We start from the raw sequence: 19,093 nt of genomic DNA on the forward strand, positions 1-19,093 counted from the left end.
TCCTTCAACATTATTTGCTTGTAACACTGTCGACGAAGACATTGATTCCCGGCTGGGGCCCCATGTCTACCTGGGTTTTGTCCAGGGACTCCTGTTTCCCCCACATCCCAGAGCTGTGCCCATTGAGTGTATCACGTGTCTGCCTTGTCCCAGTCTGACTGGGTGTGGGTGTGTGTAAATGGCCCTGTGATGGAGGGATGTCCTGTCAGGGTGGGTCCCACCCTGTCCCCTGAGCTGCCGGGAGACGTGCTGGCCACCCACCACCCTGAACTGGAATAAGCATGTTGGAAAAGAATTATCTTACTTGTTTTTATTCACATTTCTTAAATGTATGTATAGCTCACACTTATGTCAACGTTTAATATTAGAAGTGTTTTGGATCTTTACTTAGAAGTTTGGTGATGTTTTTATGACCAGATATATGCCGTAGGAGCTTAACTCTAGTTTACAGTTTATATCATAGCCTGGGGACATTGGTTTTATTAAACGTCACTCCACGTCACCGTTTCCAAGAACCTATCCAAGACATTAAGTGAGGACTTACTGTGCACTCTGACAAGTTAGTGGCTACCTCACTTCAACAGAACTGCTTAGGTTTAAAGTATGATGTTGATTATATGTATTAATTTTCAGGATCGGTTCAAAAAAGGTGGGGTTTTTTAGCAAATTCTAAAGTATAAAAACCATCAGGTTCAAACATATGATATATATTCCCTAGAGTTTGGACCTGGGATTTTTTTGGCTTTTTGCATGTGTGTGGTAATATTATGTTTAGTTCTAATCATATGTCCCTTATGCAAGCCATCCACTAAAATTGTATTAAAAATGTATACTTCGCATAAATGTAATTAGTTCCATTGCAATTGAAGTGTTTAATAAAACTATGCTGGTTATAGAAGAGTTGAAATCTGCACTGTTTTCAGAGCTTGGAGAAACAGCTGAGGCTGAACAATAAAGCCTTCCATCAGCAGCTGACCATCGAGGGCCGCAAGACTTCAGCAGCTCAAACAGCTACGAACGCACTCCAGATGGAAGTGAAGCACCTTCGGCAAAAACTTAAGGTACTTATTTTAAAGCAAAATGTAACAAAATTTGTGAAATTCTGCTTCCCAAAATATCAGAGCTACTTATGACTATTATATCTTTTAATTATTTAACTTTGGAAATATGTTTCTCAAGTTACCTTTCTTCCCTACAATCATATGAACAGATCGCGGATCTGAAATTATTAAAATGTGTTAACAGCCTGGTGAATGTGTACTGTAACTAGAAAAATTAAAGCTCTATTCTATTTATTAATAGAACTTCTTGTTATTTTTATTTAATCACATGAAGTAATATTACTGTATTTTGTTAACATTTTAATAGAACCCAAAATAAGTTTTTAAATTTAAAAATTAACATAACATTAAAATATTTACAGTAATTTTAGTGTCCTATAAATTTATTTTAAATCTCACTTGCAAATATGCTTGTGAAACTGTTCTTTAAAGTATGCTTTAGGGGAGAGTTTAAGAGCTTGCTCTCTGGCATATATTGTCAATTTGGCTCAAATAAACTCATAAAAATTCAAAGATAAATAAAAATAAATTAAGTGTGCTTTAAAAATGAAAATTAAATATATTTTTTCAGACTTCTGCTATCTTTATCCCGTCAAGATTTCTAAAATGTCCAACAAGTTGGAAAAGCTAGATAAAACACTTAAGAAATACGATTATAACTCCAAATATATGGTGATAGAAGGAGAACTGACTCTGGGTGGTGAACACACAATATGATATATAGATGATGTATTACAGAATTGTATACCTGAAACCTATGTAACTTTACTAACCACTGTCACCCCAATAAACTTTAATTTAAAAAAAGAAAAGAAATATAGCTCTTTCAGTCCTCAGCTAATAAATCTAAGCTTTATTCTTTAAGACATGAGCTTTGTTATTGCAAGCGGGGAATTCAGATTTCCCAGGAGCCTTGAGAGCGCGCAGGGGCAGGGGGAGGATGTTAGGAGGGGAAGATACAAATTCTCCCTCATAAAGTGGGGAAAAGTTGTTTCTTTCTTTCTCTAGAATCCCAGGAAACTACAGAGAGACGAATATGCCAGAAAATGGACATGACCATAGCAACCACCTTAGAAATTGAGCAGAGGAGGCTTCAAGACCCACTGATCGGGGCAAACACACACACACACACACACACACACATACATATGAAGGCACTATCAGGGAATTTTAAAATATATGTGCTTTCATATGCAGCCATATGCATATGAATAATATGCAGTCATTAAAAGGCAATTTGATAGGAAAAAATGCTTAATAATGAAATACTTAAAGAAAAGAAAGACACAAAATTCTATATACAGTAAGTAAGAGTAAATATACCTTCACATCATGGATTTCTGTGCATCTGTAAGAAGGAATGAGAACTCTATTTAGTAATAGGGAGTATTCATCAGGATATGTTGATAAGTGAAAGAAGGAAGTCAGAGGAAAGTGTGTAGTGTGCTGCTATTATTTAAGAAAAGGAGGCAATACAAATATACCCATATATTTGCTTAAAAGGAAAACAATAGTAGGATAACAATGGAAGTAGGAGAAGAATAGAATAGAAAGGACTGTTACAGAACCTAGATTTCTTGAATATCTTTTTGATAGATTTGAGTTTGGAACCATGTAAATATTTTGCACAATTATTAAGCACAATGAAATGTAAAAAAAAAATGGAAAAGCATTCCCTAAATATTGGAAGTAAAATGAAAAATATGAGACCACTGTGTGTATTCCAGTTGTGACATAATGTCACAGAGAGACACCATTCCAAGTGACTTAAAACGCATTAATTTTACTGCAGATGCCTAGTGAAATACATTCTTGGTGGTAGTGTTGCTGTGTTATTTGGAGCCTGTTGTGTGTATCTTTTGGGATACCGCACATGATGAAATGATGTTGGTGTCATCAAGAACTGGGATTTGGGGGACGGCAAAAAGAAAATACAGAAGAAAGATAAGGCCCAATAAAAATCCAGTAGTCCTGATTGTGAATTGAAGTGAAAGTATGAATTTATAATATCTTTTATTTTTTAAAATACATATTTCCTAATGTGACCAACTCCATAGCAATGCATACCCCGAGTACCCAGAGTCTTCAAATTCCATACCCCACTAAAAACAACCAAGGCACCTTACAAAATTCTATGTCTGGAGTATGAAATGTACTGAATGAGCCTGGGACATTGTCATTCTAAAGCAAGGAAACTATAAAGAACTATTAGTGTGATAGCAAGGAGACTCAGGAGCCATCTAGTATAGATTAGTACTGGCCTGTGATGGAGCAGTCTGAGCATCAGTAACCTAACTGCATGGACTGAAACTTATCAAGTACAGTCATACCTTGGTTTGCGCATAATTCGTTCGGGAAACAAACTATTCGTATTGCAAGACATCGCTCGTTTACCACGTTAAAATGTATTCGAAATGTTTGCTCATCTTGTAGAACACTCGCAAACCAAGTTACTCGCAATCCAAGGTTTTACTGTATATATAAATCCAGCAGTTCATCATGATACTTAAAAAAAAAAAATCTCAGTGATTACTTACCTTTAGAAGATAACAGGGAACCAGCACACTATTTCAAAAACTGGTAACTAGAGGGAGAGAAACAATTATTTTTACCTTTCCTACACTCAGAGTAATCAAATAGTTTGTGAGGAGGGGAGAGCCTCCTTATAAAAGCATTTCAGTTCATAGTGAAGAAGGAATGACAGCATTAGAATATCACTCTTTTGGAACTCCTAATGAACAAATGGGTCTGGGCAATGATCATCAATGGCTGCTAGCATCACAAAAGAGAATCCGTCAGACATGTACATCCTGACTGATGTACTCACCACCACCTGTACCCCCCCCCAAAGCTGTACCTAGATCTCCTTAAACATGTAGACCTAACTACCAATGTAAAAGAAACACAGGAGGCAGGGTAACATGATAAACAACACCTCAGGGATGCAATCAGCAACATCAGACTGTGGGAAACTCTACAACACAAACAACAGTTTCTACAACAAATAAGTAGCAAAAAGAAACAAGAGTTGAGGACTGGAACTTATAGACTAAAAGAGGCTATGAGAAAGACTCAACTAAATAACAACCCAATTCAAAAATGGGCAAAGGGCTTAAATACACATTTCTCCAAAGCAAATATATGAATGGCCAATAAGCACGTGAAAAGATGCTCGACTAATCATTCGAGAAATGCAAATCAAAGCTGCAGTGAGATACCAGCTCATACCCATTAGGGTTGGCAAGGATGTGGAGAAATTTCAGCCCTTATGAACTGTTGGTGAGAATGTAAAGTGGTACAGACACTATGGAAAACAGTATGGCAGTTCCTCAAAAACTTAAAAATGCATATGATCCAGCAATCCTACTTCTAGGTATATACCCAAAAGAATTGAAAACAGGGTCTCAGAGATACTTGTGCACCCATGTTCATAGCAGCAGTATTCACAATAGCTAAAAAGTGGAAGCAACCCAAGTGTCCACAACAAATGAATGGATAAGTGAAAGGTGGTACACACACACACACACACACAGAGTGGAATTTTAGTCTTAAAAAGGAAGGACATTCTGACACCTGCTACAACATAGATGAAGCTGGAGGACATCATGCTGAGTGAAATAAGCCAGTCACAAAAGGACAAATACTGTATGATTCCACTTAGATGAGGTAACTAGAGTGGTCAAATTCACAAAAATACAAAGTGGAATGGAAGTTACCAGGGGACAGTGGGAGAGAGAGAAGGGGGTTTGTTTAATGGTACAGTTTCAGTTTTCCAAGATTAAAAGTGTTATGGCAGCCAGCATGAGCGGCCGTCCAGAAGCCGGCGGCTGATCTGCCTCGCCCGGGAAGAGGGCAGTGATGGTGCCAACATGGGCCAGTGAAGCAGCGTCCTTCACAACTAGACTGAAGAACAAGACGACATCAACTTGTCTGTTCCCCTTCCCCCAATTTCCCAGCACTGTTCCCATCCCCCAATTCCCCAATAAAAATCTTTAAAAAAAAAAAAGTTATGGGAATGGATGGTGGTGGTAGCACGATAATGTCAATATTTAATACCACTGAATTGTACACTTAAAAATGATTAAAATGGTGAATTTTATGTTATGTACATTTTACCACAATAAAAAAAAAGAAAAAATCACCAATGGATTTTATACTTTGAAAGGATGAGTTGTATGGTATATGAATTATATCAATAAAGCTGTAAACAAATTTTAAAAAGATGAAGAGACATTAATCTCAGTGTTTTGGACCTTGTTTGAATCTTGATTCAAACTTTTTAAAAACTTATAGGACATTTGGAAAAATGTGTAACAAACTGGATGTTTGATGATATTAAGGGATTGTTATTGATTTTTTTTTTGGTCAGCATAATGTTGATATTGTGGTTAGGTTATTGCCTGTTACAGATGCATATGAAATATTTACAGATTAAATGATATGATGCTTAGGATTTGCCTCCAAACAATCCACAGAAACCAATGGGTATGAGCTGTTCATTTGCGAAGCCGGTTCTTTGGTTCTGTACCATTCTCTCTACTTTTGTATATTTTTTATATTTTTATAATAAAATTTTTCAAAGGGAAAAAAATAAGAAAAATTATGTTTTGTGCTTTAAGAAGGAGTTGAAATAGATCCAGAAGATGGACTAGGGCCGGCCAAGTGGCGTGTTGGTTAAGAGTTGGCTTGGGAGCGCCAGCTCTGAGCAGCAGGACCCTGGTTCAGATTCCACATGAGGGCCAGTGATGCTGCGCCCTCTATAGCTAAGATGGTGAACAGCAGCTCGACCTGGAGCTGGGCTGCCGTGAGTCACCGGCAACGGTGTAGGCTGCAGTGGGGCTGGCTGGCAGCGGGCGTGCGCTTTCGTGAGATGCTGTAAGCGGCTGTCCAATGGCGGGTGAGCGACTGCCTCACCTGGAAAGAGCGCAATGATAATACCAACATGGGCCAGTGAAGCGACATCTTCCACAGCTAGACTGAGGAACAAAAGGACAGCAACTTGTCTGTTCCCCTTCCTCAATTCCCCAATAAAATCTTTTAAAAAAAAAAGAAGAAGAATTTGGGCTAAAGACACGCTTTTCATCCCTTCCTGGCAAAAGTCATGGAAATGCAGAAAACATATTTTTAAAATGACAACCCCTATCCCCAGAAAGGATACCATGCTTGTGCCAAAAGCACCAAAGAATTTCCGGAAGATGAAAAGCAGGAGTTTTTTGGTTTTGGTTTTGGTTTTTTGTTTTTGTTTGGATTGATCGAAAAAACCAGACAATGACAACACAGGAAAAACTGCTGGGCAGGTAACAGGAACAGGGACAAACCATGCTCAGGATCAAGGCAGGTGACCTGCAGAGCCTGGGGGCAGCCATCCTCAGGTTTGATGCAAGAAACGTCCTCAGACCTGGCAGCACATTGGTCACCTGGGGAGCTGTGAAAACTCCACTTCCCCGCCACACCCAAACCTGTGAACTAGCCTCTCCAGGGGTGACCCAGGCATCGGTGGATCTATTGCAGTCACGAGAGGTAGTTACTTAAACTACATTCACCAGCAGGTAAGTAGGGTATCTAACCTGGGCTACGAAAGACATCGTTCACTCTGGCCTCAACTGCTGGCAATGATGGACTGTGTCCAACTTCCCTCTCTTCAAAAACCCCCTTGGAAGTCATCAGTAAAAGACTCCTAGAGAAAACCAACACACAATAGCAAAGAGAACTAGGGCGAGTCATCAGCAGACAGTAGAGCGCTAGGCGCATTTACTGAAGACGAAAAGTGGGTGCAGGCACGTATGTGGATGGCCCAGAGCAGAAGCCCCAGCAGGAGGTGCTTGGAGAGGCTTCGTCGGCAGTAGGCAGGTATGGAGGGCCTGCAGCGCTGGAGCCCAGGGGACCGTCCCTCAGCTCCCCCTGCCGGCCCTCCGCAAGGCTCACCCAGCATCCCTCAGCCCAGCATTTGCCACCAGGTCAAAAGTCTGTGGCTCCTCCCCTGGAAAGTGAATGAAGTGCTTGAGAAGAAACGGGGCAATTGGTGTGAATGCCGGCGTCCCAGGGTAAAGCCCTTTAAACAGTAAGTCCTGGAATTTGGGAGGCCTCTGAGTGAAGCCTGACAGTCAGCAAGCCCCCCTGACTTACCCAGAGCCAGCAGCCTGCCTTCCCATTCGAGAATGAAACCCACCCAGGAAATGAGCTCCCACACAACACTGCAGATAAACAGCTAATCCAGCCCTTCCTTCTGAATTCTTTCCAGGCAACCAGATCTACGAAAAAAGCACAAGAATAGTAAGAGGAACAGCTGACCCCAATGGGTTTTGCTTAATACCCCAGGACAGAGGACACTGTATCCATAAGAATGTTACGCAAATGGAAAAAAAGCAGAAAACAAGTGAAAATTAAACGATGATTGCCAGCATACAAAATTCAAGAGTTAGAACTTAAAGAAAATCTAGGGATATTGAGAAAATCTCCCAAAAACAGATGAAAAATACATGGAAGAAGTGCTCGTGTTTCATTTTTTCCCCTTATGCTTAGATTTTGTGTTTGTGCGGGGTTTTGTTAAACCAGGCTGTCTAATCACATTTGGAGGGATACCTATTTTAGTGAGTATTGTAATTAGAAAGTTGAATTCTTTTTTTTTTTTTAAAGATTTAATTGGGGAATTGGGGGAGGGGAACAGCATTGGGGAATCAGGGAAGGGGAACAGACAAGTTGCTGTCCTTTTGTTCCTCAGTCTAGTTGTGGAGGATGTCGCTTCACTGGCCCATGTTGGTATTGTGATCATTGCACTTTTCCCGGCTGAGGCAAATTGGTCGCGGCCGTTGGATGGCCGCTCACGGTGGCTCACGGCAGCTCATGAAAGCACCCGCCCGCTGCCGGCCAGCCCCACTGCAGCCTACGCCATCGCTGTCAACTCACGGCAGCCCAGCTCCAGGTCGAGCTGTTGTTCACCATCTTAGCTGTAGAGGGCGCAGCGTCACTAGCCCTCATGTGGGATCCGAACCAGGGCCCTGCTGCTCCGAGCTGGTGTCCCAAACCAACTCTTAACCAGCACGCCACTCGGCCAGCCCTAGAAAGTTGAATTCTTATAAAATGAATTTGAAGGACTGACCTGAAAAAAAAGAAAAACAAAAAAAAAACATGGAAGACATACAGGGAGTATGTTATACGCAGTAATTTAAAACAACAAAAACAAAAAAAACCAATGTGTCATTTCCCACGACTCATACATTAAACCTATAGTTTCTTCCTGCGTTCAGGGTATACTCCTGCCTTCCACCAGTCCTCTTCCACCTGGAAAGAGGAGATCGCCTTGTATGCTCCGTGGTCATCCGTAGTACTGACCCACGGGGAAGAGGAATCAAATCATTAAGGATGTTTTATAATCCTGACTGTTCTAGTTACTGTGGCTGCAAAACATATTACTCCACAGCTTAGTGGCTTCAAAGTGTTAGACTGATGTTGTTCGCGAATCGAGTTTGGGCAGGCTCGTTCATCAGGGATGGTTCAGCTCTGCTGCTTCCGCATCAGCCAAGGTGGTTCAAAGGCTGGGGGCGAGGATAATCTGAAGTGTCACTCACCTGTCTGCAGTTGGTGCCAACTGACAGCGGAGATCTTAGCTGCGGTGTTGGCCGGAAGCCCCTACATGCAGCACAGCCTCTTCATGTAGTGTGGGCTCCCTCACACCGTGTGGCCGGGTTCCAAATGGGGGTTGGAGTAGGGGGAGAGAGGGGTGAGAGGGGAGAGAAAGAGAGAGGGGCTGACTCAGTCACACAGCATCACTCCCGCCTCCATTTGTCAAGAGAGCACAAGGGAAGAGCCCAGCTTCACCTCCTGATAGGAGTCATAAGACTCTGGAAGAGCGTAGGGGACCGGAAATACTGCTGTAGCAATTTGAGGAAAACACCGCCTGTCCCATAAATACTGTCATTAACACTTGAGCTTGGGAGGGTATGGTCCCAAAGATCCAAATACCTATTTCTGTACCGTGAAACTCATTTCAAAGTCAGCCAACACCACATCTAGGCCCTGCCCCACTTCTAGAGTATAAGCCCCGCACGGTCCGGGGATGGATGTCAGCCTTCCGTATCCCAGCTGACATCCAGGCGGCCAGCTTACCCCTGCCAAAGAAGTGGTGTCTGTCAGACGTTGTTCCCTACCCCCCTTTGGGAAGCCATCCATGCTGACCTCAATATGGCTCCACCCGTAACTCAACTCCCCTTTTTAACACTGGCCTGATACCCTCTGAGCTTGTGAGTCGTCTCCCCTACATCCCACAAGCATGCCAATGAGCATTCCCACGTGGGGGTTTCTTTCTTATTGTTCCTCTTGATTACTGGTTGAACTCAGCTCACACCAGGATCCTGGACTGTGCTGTGAATCTGCTGTCTTCCCTTGTGGGCCCAGCTCTGTGCTGGGCACCCAGACTTACACCGTCTTTCCCAGCATGAAGAACTGTCCTTCCTGCCCTTGACCCGGCCATCCCTACACAGGCCACCTCAGTCAGCAGTTGGTCTGCCTCCTTCCTGCTCTCGGCTGCTGAAGTGCACAGACTGAGGATCCAGACCAAACCAAAAGATGTAACTGAATTTTCCAGATAATCAAAACTTGGCCCTTTCTAAACATCAGAATGTTTGTTGTCTCTTCCCCCCCTCACCCCCATCCCCACCACCCACCCCCAACCCTGGGCCCCTTCCTTCTGGGCCTCCTCGCTAATCATACAGAGGGAGTCACCCTTAACTCATATGCCCACCTCCCTTGGACTGGTTTTGACTAAATCTCAGTGGTCTTGAGTCTCACAACCTTGCTTCTTGATGTACATGTAAGAAGTGTTCGGTATTTAATTAAATCTTTTCACCCCCCTCATCAAGTGAGGATTTCAAATCTTTTGTGTTGCCAAGACTTTAAAACGTCGCTAATGAGATTTAAAGCTGCACAATGATGTCTTTGTGGCAGGCTCTACCCACCCTGCGTGTGCTGTCTAAATGCAGCCCTGCCTGGTAGAACATTGTGATGATGGAAACGTCCATCTTCACTGTCCAATACTGTGGTCACCAGTAACATGTAGCTACTGAGCACTTGGAAAGTGGGTAGTGTGACTGAGGACTGAATTCTTAATTTTACTTTAATTCGTTTAAATCACGACGTGACTAGTGGCCACTGTATTGTACCCTGCAAAAGAACAACGAACTTCATGGCACAGGCCCTGAGGACAAAAAAAAGTAAAAGAAACTGGCTCAGAAACGTCTCAAAAATATTGTCCCCATCATAGTAGTTCATCATTCTGTTAAAATGTACTTTTTGATGTCAGGAATCATATGTAATGATATGCCCTATTTCTGTTTCTGCGAGAATTATACATTTTATTCAGAGTATTGAACTTAAATTCCTTTTCAGAAGAAATCAAGGTTGTTCAAAGCAAATATTTATAGAAAAATTGGTATTGTGGTTCTCTTTAGGAAAAGGATCGAGAGCTTGAAATTAAAAACATCTACACTAATCGGATACTTAGAAATTTACATGACAAAGAAGATTATCCCAAAGGTATGTCTTCATTATTTTTGCTCAATATCTATTAAGTATCTAGTCAGATTTTCCCAACTTATAGCGCCAAAATAATGGATATTTTAAAGAATCATTTTATCAGGCACTGGAACACATTTTGTGATTCTAAGGAGAAGAATGAAACTGCTATGGTTGAAACAGCCAGAAAAAAACAGAAATTCTTTCCCGTCTTCTGCTCAGTCCTGCATGTTCTTACTTTTGGAGGAATGAGAGAATGTTTCAGGTTGAAGCAAATGTCTGCCAAATACTGACCTTTCTAAGAATTTCTACTAGCCAGTGCATGGATTTTCAAATCAACTGTATTTAGGTGCAGTTTACCTCACTGCAATGCACCCATTTCAAGTGTGCAAGCCAATGGGTTTTGACAAATGCTCATGCCCATGTAACCACCCATCAAGACAATGACCTTGTCCGTCTCCTCGGAAGCTCCCTCATGCCTCCCGGCAGTCAGTAGGCCCCCTTCCCTGGCCTGAGGTAACCACTGAGTCCCTTCTGTCACAACAGCTTGGTCTGCCTGTCCTAGAATTTCATTTAAGTGGAACCATACGTGGCTTCCCTTTGTGTGTCCAGCATGATGATTTGAGAGTCACCCACGTTGCTGTGCGACCATTAGTTTGTGCCTTTTTATTGCCGAATAGCGTTTCTTCCTCCAAAACAGGATGTGCTTATTTTCTGCCCCACAAGATCTCCCAGCATGACATTCTGCTCGGAAGAGGGACAATAGGAACACTCATCCTTATTTAGTAGAAGTAACTCCGTGTTTACTTTTAAACAAATGTCCTTGCCTTCCTTTATTTGCCTCTGGTTTAATATCCAGAATAACAGCCAGCAGAGATGATGATGATGATGATGAAATCAACCATGGGGTCATTTAAATGGGATAGTACTTCAGGGAAGAGGTCCTCTAGGTTTCACAGCCATGCTCCCAGCCCGGGCCACCTAACCATCTGTGAGCAGGGGCTCCCACACAGGCGACGATGGAGGCACTTGCTGTCACGCAGGGGCTGTCACACAGGCGGCGATGGCGGCGCTTGCTGTCACACAGGGGCTGTCACACAGGCGGCGATGGCGGCGCTTGCTGTCACACTGGCAGGTCTAGTTTTGGATGCCATCTGCAAGCAGGGACAGCCGTGTCCTCCAACAGCAACGCAGACCCACCCTAACGCCTGCTTTCTTTGGACTCTACCACTGTGACCGGCATAACCTTCGTGGCCCCAAAATAAGACAAAACAAGTCAAATGGGGAGGGGAGCTGAAAGTAACGAATATTATACATATACTGAAAACTTTTAGAGAATACCTACTATACCTTGTTTTACTACATTGTAGACTTCTGTGTTATTTTACATTCAAAATCAACATTACTTCCAAATGTAAGATATGTTTCTTATATATAATGTGCCTGTTCTGTAGTTTCTTCAACAAAATCAGTACAAGCAGACAGGAAAAGTGTTTCACTTACGACTATGAGACATCAGGAAACCCAAAAATCGGAAAATGGCCCATGTCTGACAACTAAGGTACAGCAAACTTGAAATCTTGCAATATCTAATTAACATCTTTACAAAAATAAACTAGGCTATAACAGTCACTTGTTCTATACAAAATATGTTTGTATTCATTGAATAGAATACAATTTAAAATCATCTACATACCCCCCAAAAATGTGTTTTGCCGCTTTTCTACATTATAGGGTGAAAAGACAAAAGGAAACACTGGTCAGAAAGAAAAATCGGCTGACATCGTCCAAGCGCTTCCTCACTGTGTTAGTAAGCCACCAAACCAAGAGGATTCCAAGAGAGAATGTGAAAGTAATTTTAACAGCTTTTATAAGTCTTCTTTATTCTTGATTTTTGTAAGTTGTGAATTACCAAATGTGTGTATAAAAGTATACATAAGACACATATAGTTTAAAGAATTATTATAAAACCCAACACTGGGTAGCTCCTACCCTGCTTAGGAAACAGGACATCAGTGTCCCCTAGAACACGCGGTGGGTCCTTCCTGAGCCCATTCCCTCCGTGTCCACCAGAAACAACCACAACCTTCAATTTTCCGCCCATCGCTCCCTTGCTTTGCCCCACAACTCCCTGTCCTTGTATGTGTCCTTAAACAACGTGTGCAGTTTTGAAGCCGTGAGGAGCAAACCCAACACGCTGATAAAGGGCAGCATTGCCACCAGTGAAGACTAACTGCAGACTTCCAGGCAGAGCAAAGCTGAGAGGCTCCAGCTTCAGGTCTCCAACAGAAAGGGGCCGAGTCAGGCCAGGCTCCTGCATCATCCTGAACAAGGGAAGCAGTCCGCCCGGTCCCTCACTGGGCATCTGCAGGTCCGGGTCCAGGAGAGGGCTTCCGGGGGAATGGGCTGCTCAGAGATCCTGCTCTGAGATCACCAGAGCTCACCGCCAGCTCTGGGGAGCAGGTCAGAGCAGAAGGCTTCTGTGAGGTGACCCAGGCTGTAGTGGTGAGCGGGAGGGCGAGCTTCCACCAGGACGGGCCCAGGGCCCGCTCACCTGGCATTCGGAGCCGGGGTCTCAGTAATGCCAGCCCTTAATCCTTAAGGCCCTCTGCCTCTGGGGCACAGCTGTCATTCTGGTATCTCCTTCACACTTCCCTGCAGGTTCCTGTCACCACCCTAGTCTCCTGGGTCTTCTGTTTCCTAAACCATGTCCTCTTCTTTCTTGGTATATGCCATCATGCCTACCAGCTTCTTGAGAATGCGTGCATGTAAGGTAAATTTGTGTACCTTCCATCTGGAAATGTGATTATTCTACCCTTATACTGAATAATTGGCAAGAAAGAAAATTCTAGGTTGGACACCATTTTCCTTCGTGATTTTTAAGACACTCATTGTCTTCATGTTGCATTGTTGCTAAAGGGCAACCTGGATGAAACCCCACACGGCGGGTAGGGAAGGACAGTCCCGTGGGAACACCCCCGTCCAGGAATTTCATCTACCTCACACTTTACCACAACTGTCCAGGGTTCCACAGGCTGCACACGCCATCATTTATTTACCCATGATCCCTCTGACAGACATTTGGGGTGTTTTGCTGTTACTAAACCATGCTGCAGTAAACATCCTCATATTGCGTACCTTTGTGTATTTTTGTAGGGTTTGGTCCTAGAAGTGTGGACTTGAGTCTAAGAGTGTGTTTGCTCAAAATTTTGACAGATACTGCCAAACTGCCATCCAAATAAAGCTATCCCAATGTACACACCCACCAAAGGGGAACAAAAGTTCCAATTTCCCCATATTCTCTCCAGCTTTGGGAATCACTTGCCAACTGGATGGGTAAAAAATAGTCTCATTGCTTTGACTGACTCTACATCCAGCTAGTGGTGTCTGTACATCTATTAATAACTTATTAACAAACTTTAACTCTTTTATGAATATCATTTTTCTTTTGGTTTCTTAAGTCTCATTTATTCGGTACGTTGTAGGAGAATATAACATTTCATGCTTGTTAATAGCACCTTTCCCATACTGTAGTGTTATACACATTTATTTTCTTACCTTTCTTGTCTTTTTAATGTGCTTGTCAGGAGGTGTGAATAAGCATGGTAAACATACATGCCATTCTGAAATAAAAGTTGGTTCATTTTAAAGATCGCTAAATTGAGTATTTTTCTAATATAGATTTATCGAAGGAAGAGGAACATTTGGAAGTACAGCCACCTCTGCAGAATATTGGAAGCCAAAGAGATAAAAAAGAAGATCAAGAAAAGGCAACCACGTTAGCAAAAGAACAGGAAGTATCACCAAAAACAATTCAAGCCATTCATCCTGAAAGGGAAGGCCACCAGGAAAATGATACAGTAAGAGAAAAGTTTAAAAGAAGCCTACAAATAAATGACATGGATGAGGTACCTGATAAAAATGCTGCTCCCAAAACCAAAATACCCGCCAGACAAAGAAAGCATTATTCATTCACAGAAGCGGTTGAAAATTTGCATAATGGTCTTCCCGCTACGGGTGGGCCAGCCAATCACGGTCCCGGCAAATGTAACCAAGGTCCCGGCAAAAATCGGGGAGATGGGGAAGAACTAAAGCCAGAGCACGCTGTTGGTGGGTATGAGCCCTCTTTTAGTAAGCCTTCCAAAACTAAAGCAAAAGATACCACTTTCAGAGAGAAGAAAAGCAGTCTAATGGAAGAACTCTTTGGATCAAGCTGTGTCTTTAAAGACGACCAACCAAGTACTGCTGCCATTAAAGGGTCTGAGGAGACTTTGAAAAGCAAGAGGGTGCATCATCTTCCTCGCAGTCAGGCCTCCGCCACCCATGCTTTTGGGAATTCTAAAGTAACTGCGGTAAATTCTAGTAAGTCATCTTCACCTACAGAAGGAAAAATCAAAATAATTATTTGAATAAAATCAATATTCTAATACATTCTGTTTTGATATTCTGGTTCTTTTGCACCTTTGCTCTCATAATTTTAGTGTGTGTGTGTGTGTGTGTGTGTGTGTGTGTGTGTGTGTGTGTGTTCAGTACTTAAATTGACTGGATATACGGCTTTTATTGCTAATCTAATTTTAAAAACCCATTGTATATTAGACAATGGACAACATTTCAAATACAAAATTACATTTTTCCTACAACTGAAACATGTCCATTATTTTTGGAAGGCTGATTTATTATATGGCTTTAATATTCTATGGAACTCTGTAGCTTGTAAATCTGTTAGTCAAGCCAAGACATACACATCTCATACATGTAAGAATTTTATCAGCAAATTGTGTTCTAACTTAAAAACATGGAGGCAGCTTGGAAAGGGTGATCAGAAGACTCTATTTAAAAAAAAAAAATAGAATAAAAAACTGATCACCACGCTTGGCTTTATGAAAATTATTTTTGTGTTCTCTTATTCAGCTAAACTGGACATCTAATATCCTGCCTTTGTGGGTGACACTTCCCTCGGGTACACCTAAGAGTCAATATTTTTTTATTTATATTTGTTGCACACATGTACCTTGGCTTTTTTCTGTTAATCTTGTTCTTTAACAACAAAGCATATCGGTATAATTAGTATCCACCCAAGTTAGCTGCTCAGTCCTAATTAATATATTAATCTTAGAATATTTTATTTTAGGACTATACAAAGAGGGCCGTACTCCCAATGTTAATCAGTTAACTTATTTTCATTTATTTATAAAAGCAACTTATTTATAATTTAGACAATACTATCCAAAGATATCTATGGGTTGGTGTATAATATTAACACACTTTTAAAAATTGAGACTAGAAAATAAACTTTTAAAAGGTATTAAAGGTCATGGTGGGAAAAGAACTGTATTAAAACCAAAGAGGAGATAAATACTTCAATTTCCATAAACTTTAATCTTTATAAAAACTAAATCTTTTACAATCTTTTTTTTATAAAAACTTTTTTATAAAAGTTTTTATAATCTTTATAGAAACTATGGGGGGGGAAGAGAAGGGAGGCGAGTAGGAGGCGAGACGGAGGGAGGCGAGTTAGAATTCTCATAGGCTTACACAGGGAGATATACAAATGAACAATAAATGACACAATTACCTAGCCCTACATTCTGGAGAAATTAACTAAAAGGATTCCCCGAAATGGTGCAATATTACAACGTCTATTCCCGCTGTACAGCAGGTGGAGGATGTTTCAAGGGATCTTTTCTTATGCTTACCCCACAACAAAAATACAAACCATAACATTAAATCAGAGCTATCTAAAAGTGCTTCTGTAGGCAACTATTTAATAAAAATATAATCTAAGCCTGTTACTTTCCAGTCATCTAATTAAGATTATTTTTTAAATTGTAGCTTAGGAAAAGTTACAGGGTAATAAATGTAAATGCTAACGTTTTATCTCTGAGGAAGGCAATTGTGGCCAATTTTTCATTTATTTTTAGTGTATTTTCTACTGCGATTTTCTATAATGAACATAACTTCATAATCAGGAGAGAAAACTTTTTTAAAATATAGAGATCCATTTCCTGTAGTCTGGTAGACAAGGTACTCTGGCACTCCCACTATAAAAACGCTAAAAGTACTGTATTAACTGTGACAAACATGTTTTTAATCAACTGTTCAGTGATAAACTCTGAGTAAAAGGAGGCACCCAGGAAGGCGGGTAAGCAGAGCTCTGAAGGCAGCTTTTCCTTCAAGGGTATTTGCCAAAACTGGAGAACTGAATATCCGAAAAGAGTCCAGGACAACACGCAGAGGACAAAATCAGTCGGCCCAAGTAGGGGCCTCGTAGAAGGCCCCTCCCACAGAATGTGAGACATCCAGGGCCTCCAGCCTCCACGAGCTAAGCAAGTTTTCTTAAACTCTGCAACTCGGTAGCCAGTCAGCCCTCACAGCCTGAAACCGATTACCTAGATGGTTTCTATAACCTAAAACTGAAGTGTGAAGCCTCCCCAGAGCAGGAGCAATGCAAGTCCTCTCTGGAAGAATCTATCTTTATCCCAGTTCTCAGGAAATTCCCACAGATAAAGAAAAAGAAAAAAAAACCTTAGAGTCCAAAAAAAAATCACAAAACACAAGAAAAGGTGCTAAGAGAACCAAGAGGAACAACAGATATCACGACCAGGGGTCTGCCCCCAGGTCCTGGCACGAAGCTCCTGAAACCTGGTAATTTCCGAAGTGGTAAGATCACTAGGAGCACCTTTAGTTCTAATGTTTGGTCTTTGGCCCCAGTTCCTGGCACAGGGCTCCTGAAACCCTGCTAATTTCCTGGGTGAGGAGTGTCTTTGTTCTGATGAGGTGACTCTGGGAGGCACCTGGGTGGCTCCTAATGACGGCTGGTCACCAGAAAGGACAAGCCACGGTCAGAGGCTGGGGATGTTCAGTGCCACCCCAGAAGGAAGGAGGGCTGAACATGGGGTTGACCAAACGTGCCTACGTGAGGAAGCTGCCGTCAATCCCAGCAGCGTGGGGGTCGGGGAGCTTCCGGGTCGGTGAGCACGCGGGGGACCTGGGAGGTGGCGCTTCCACAGGCCCCACCCTCCCCATGTCTCCATCTGCGTGTTCGTCTGGGTCCTGTGTCACATCTTTTTTCTAGTAAACCAGTAACGGAAGCGTGTTTTCCTAAGTTCTGTGATGCCCTCTACCAAATCAATCGACCTGAGGAGGGGGCCGTGGGAACCTGACTTATGGCCAGTCAGTCAGAAGCACAGGTGACAACCTGAACTGCGACTGGCTTCTGAAGTGTGGCGGGAGCAGTCCTGTGGGGATGAGCCCTTAACCTGCGGGATCTGGCGCTGTCTCCAGGTAGGCAGTGTCAGAAAGGAGTTAAATTGTTGGGTACCCAGCTGGTGTCGCAGAGACTTGCTTGTGATAGGGTAAAACCCCACACATTTGACAGGAAGTGTCAGAAGCCAAGTGTCCTGTGTGTGTGGTAGTAGTGTGAGGAGTAAAGGAGACGCAGGAGAAACAACAGGACGAAAGAACCGTAGGTTTTCCTAAAACAGCAAGAACGGAGGAAAAAGAAAACAGAAAAAGTGGAATAAAAGCACAAGGTAAGACGACATAAATAAACCCAAACATATCAGTAATTTCAATAACTTTAAGTGGACTATACGTTCCAATTAAAAGACAACATAGATTGGATTTTTAAAATACAGCTATGTGCTATTTATACACATATCTAAGCCACTGAGATGCAGGAGGCTAAAGGGTGAGAAAAGGTATGCCAGGCAAATACTAGCCAAACGAAAGCTGGTGTTGCTCTAGAAGTACCTGTAAACAAAATAAAAAAACAAAAGCCCAGACCTGAAGACAAAAATTATTGAGGTAATACAGGCTGCTATGAGGCAATAAACAATTCAATCCCCCAGGATATTCATCCTAAACAGAACATATTTAATGGTAACTTGAAAACATAAAGCAGGGGGCCGCCCGAGTGGTTCAGTTGGCTTGCGAGTGTGAGCTCTGAGCGGCAAGGCCACCGGTTCGATTCCCACATAAAGCAAAAGTTGACAGAACTGCCAATAGACATGATGGTCTGAGGTTTTACATACATGGCCCTAGTGGAAAACCACTGTGTGACATTTTTTAAGTTAAATATTCCTGCGTGCTTACTTAAGACATGCGGTTAGGGGTATAAAAAGCCTAAGGAACAGTCTCTGGCCCTGGCGGCATCACTGTAAAGAAAACCCTTTATCACCAAAGAAATACCGTATTTCTCCATATATAAGACGCACTCTTTTCCGAAAAATTTGGAGTCTAAAAACTGGGTGCGTCTTATACAGTGGTTGTATGAGCACAAAAACAAGCACGAAAAAATCAGGAAATGCAAGTAAAAACATCTACAACCACTGTATAAGACGCACCTAGTTTTTAGATCCCAATTTTTTTTTAAGGTGCGTCTTATACATGGGGAAATACGGTACCTGAAACACTGGGAATGAAACCACACAACAGCAGATGCCACAAAGCAGTTGACAAATAGCCACAGAGATAATACTTACAATATTCAGACACAGAGAAGAAAACAGAATATCTATCAT

General features: G+C 42.1%; 1 protein-coding gene across 3 annotated transcripts in view; it reads left to right on the forward strand.

Annotated features, from left to right (window-relative positions):
- The window catches only part of LCA5L (lebercilin LCA5 like), a 57,295-nt gene extending 42,303 nt beyond the window's left edge, over positions 1 to 14,992 (forward strand). For all 3 annotated transcript variants that reach the window (XM_019655773.1, XM_019655774.1, XM_019655775.1), the window contains 5 exons: positions 924 to 1,061; positions 10,508 to 10,592; positions 12,026 to 12,132; positions 12,306 to 12,423; positions 14,253 to 14,992. In XM_019655773.1, the coding sequence (XP_019511318.1) occupies positions 924 to 1,061; positions 10,508 to 10,592; positions 12,026 to 12,132; positions 12,306 to 12,423; positions 14,253 to 14,980 (1,176 nt within the window). In that variant the 3' untranslated portion in view covers positions 14,981 to 14,992. The remainder of the gene's footprint in view (positions 1 to 923; positions 1,062 to 10,507; positions 10,593 to 12,025; positions 12,133 to 12,305; positions 12,424 to 14,252) is intronic.
- Positions 14,993 to 19,093: the final 4,101 nt, after the last annotated feature.

The sequence above is a fragment of the Hipposideros armiger genome, unplaced genomic scaffold, assembly GCF_001890085.2.
Source record: "Hipposideros armiger isolate ML-2016 unplaced genomic scaffold, ASM189008v1 scaffold_246, whole genome shotgun sequence".
NCBI lineage: Eukaryota > Metazoa > Chordata > Mammalia > Chiroptera > Hipposideridae > Hipposideros > Hipposideros armiger.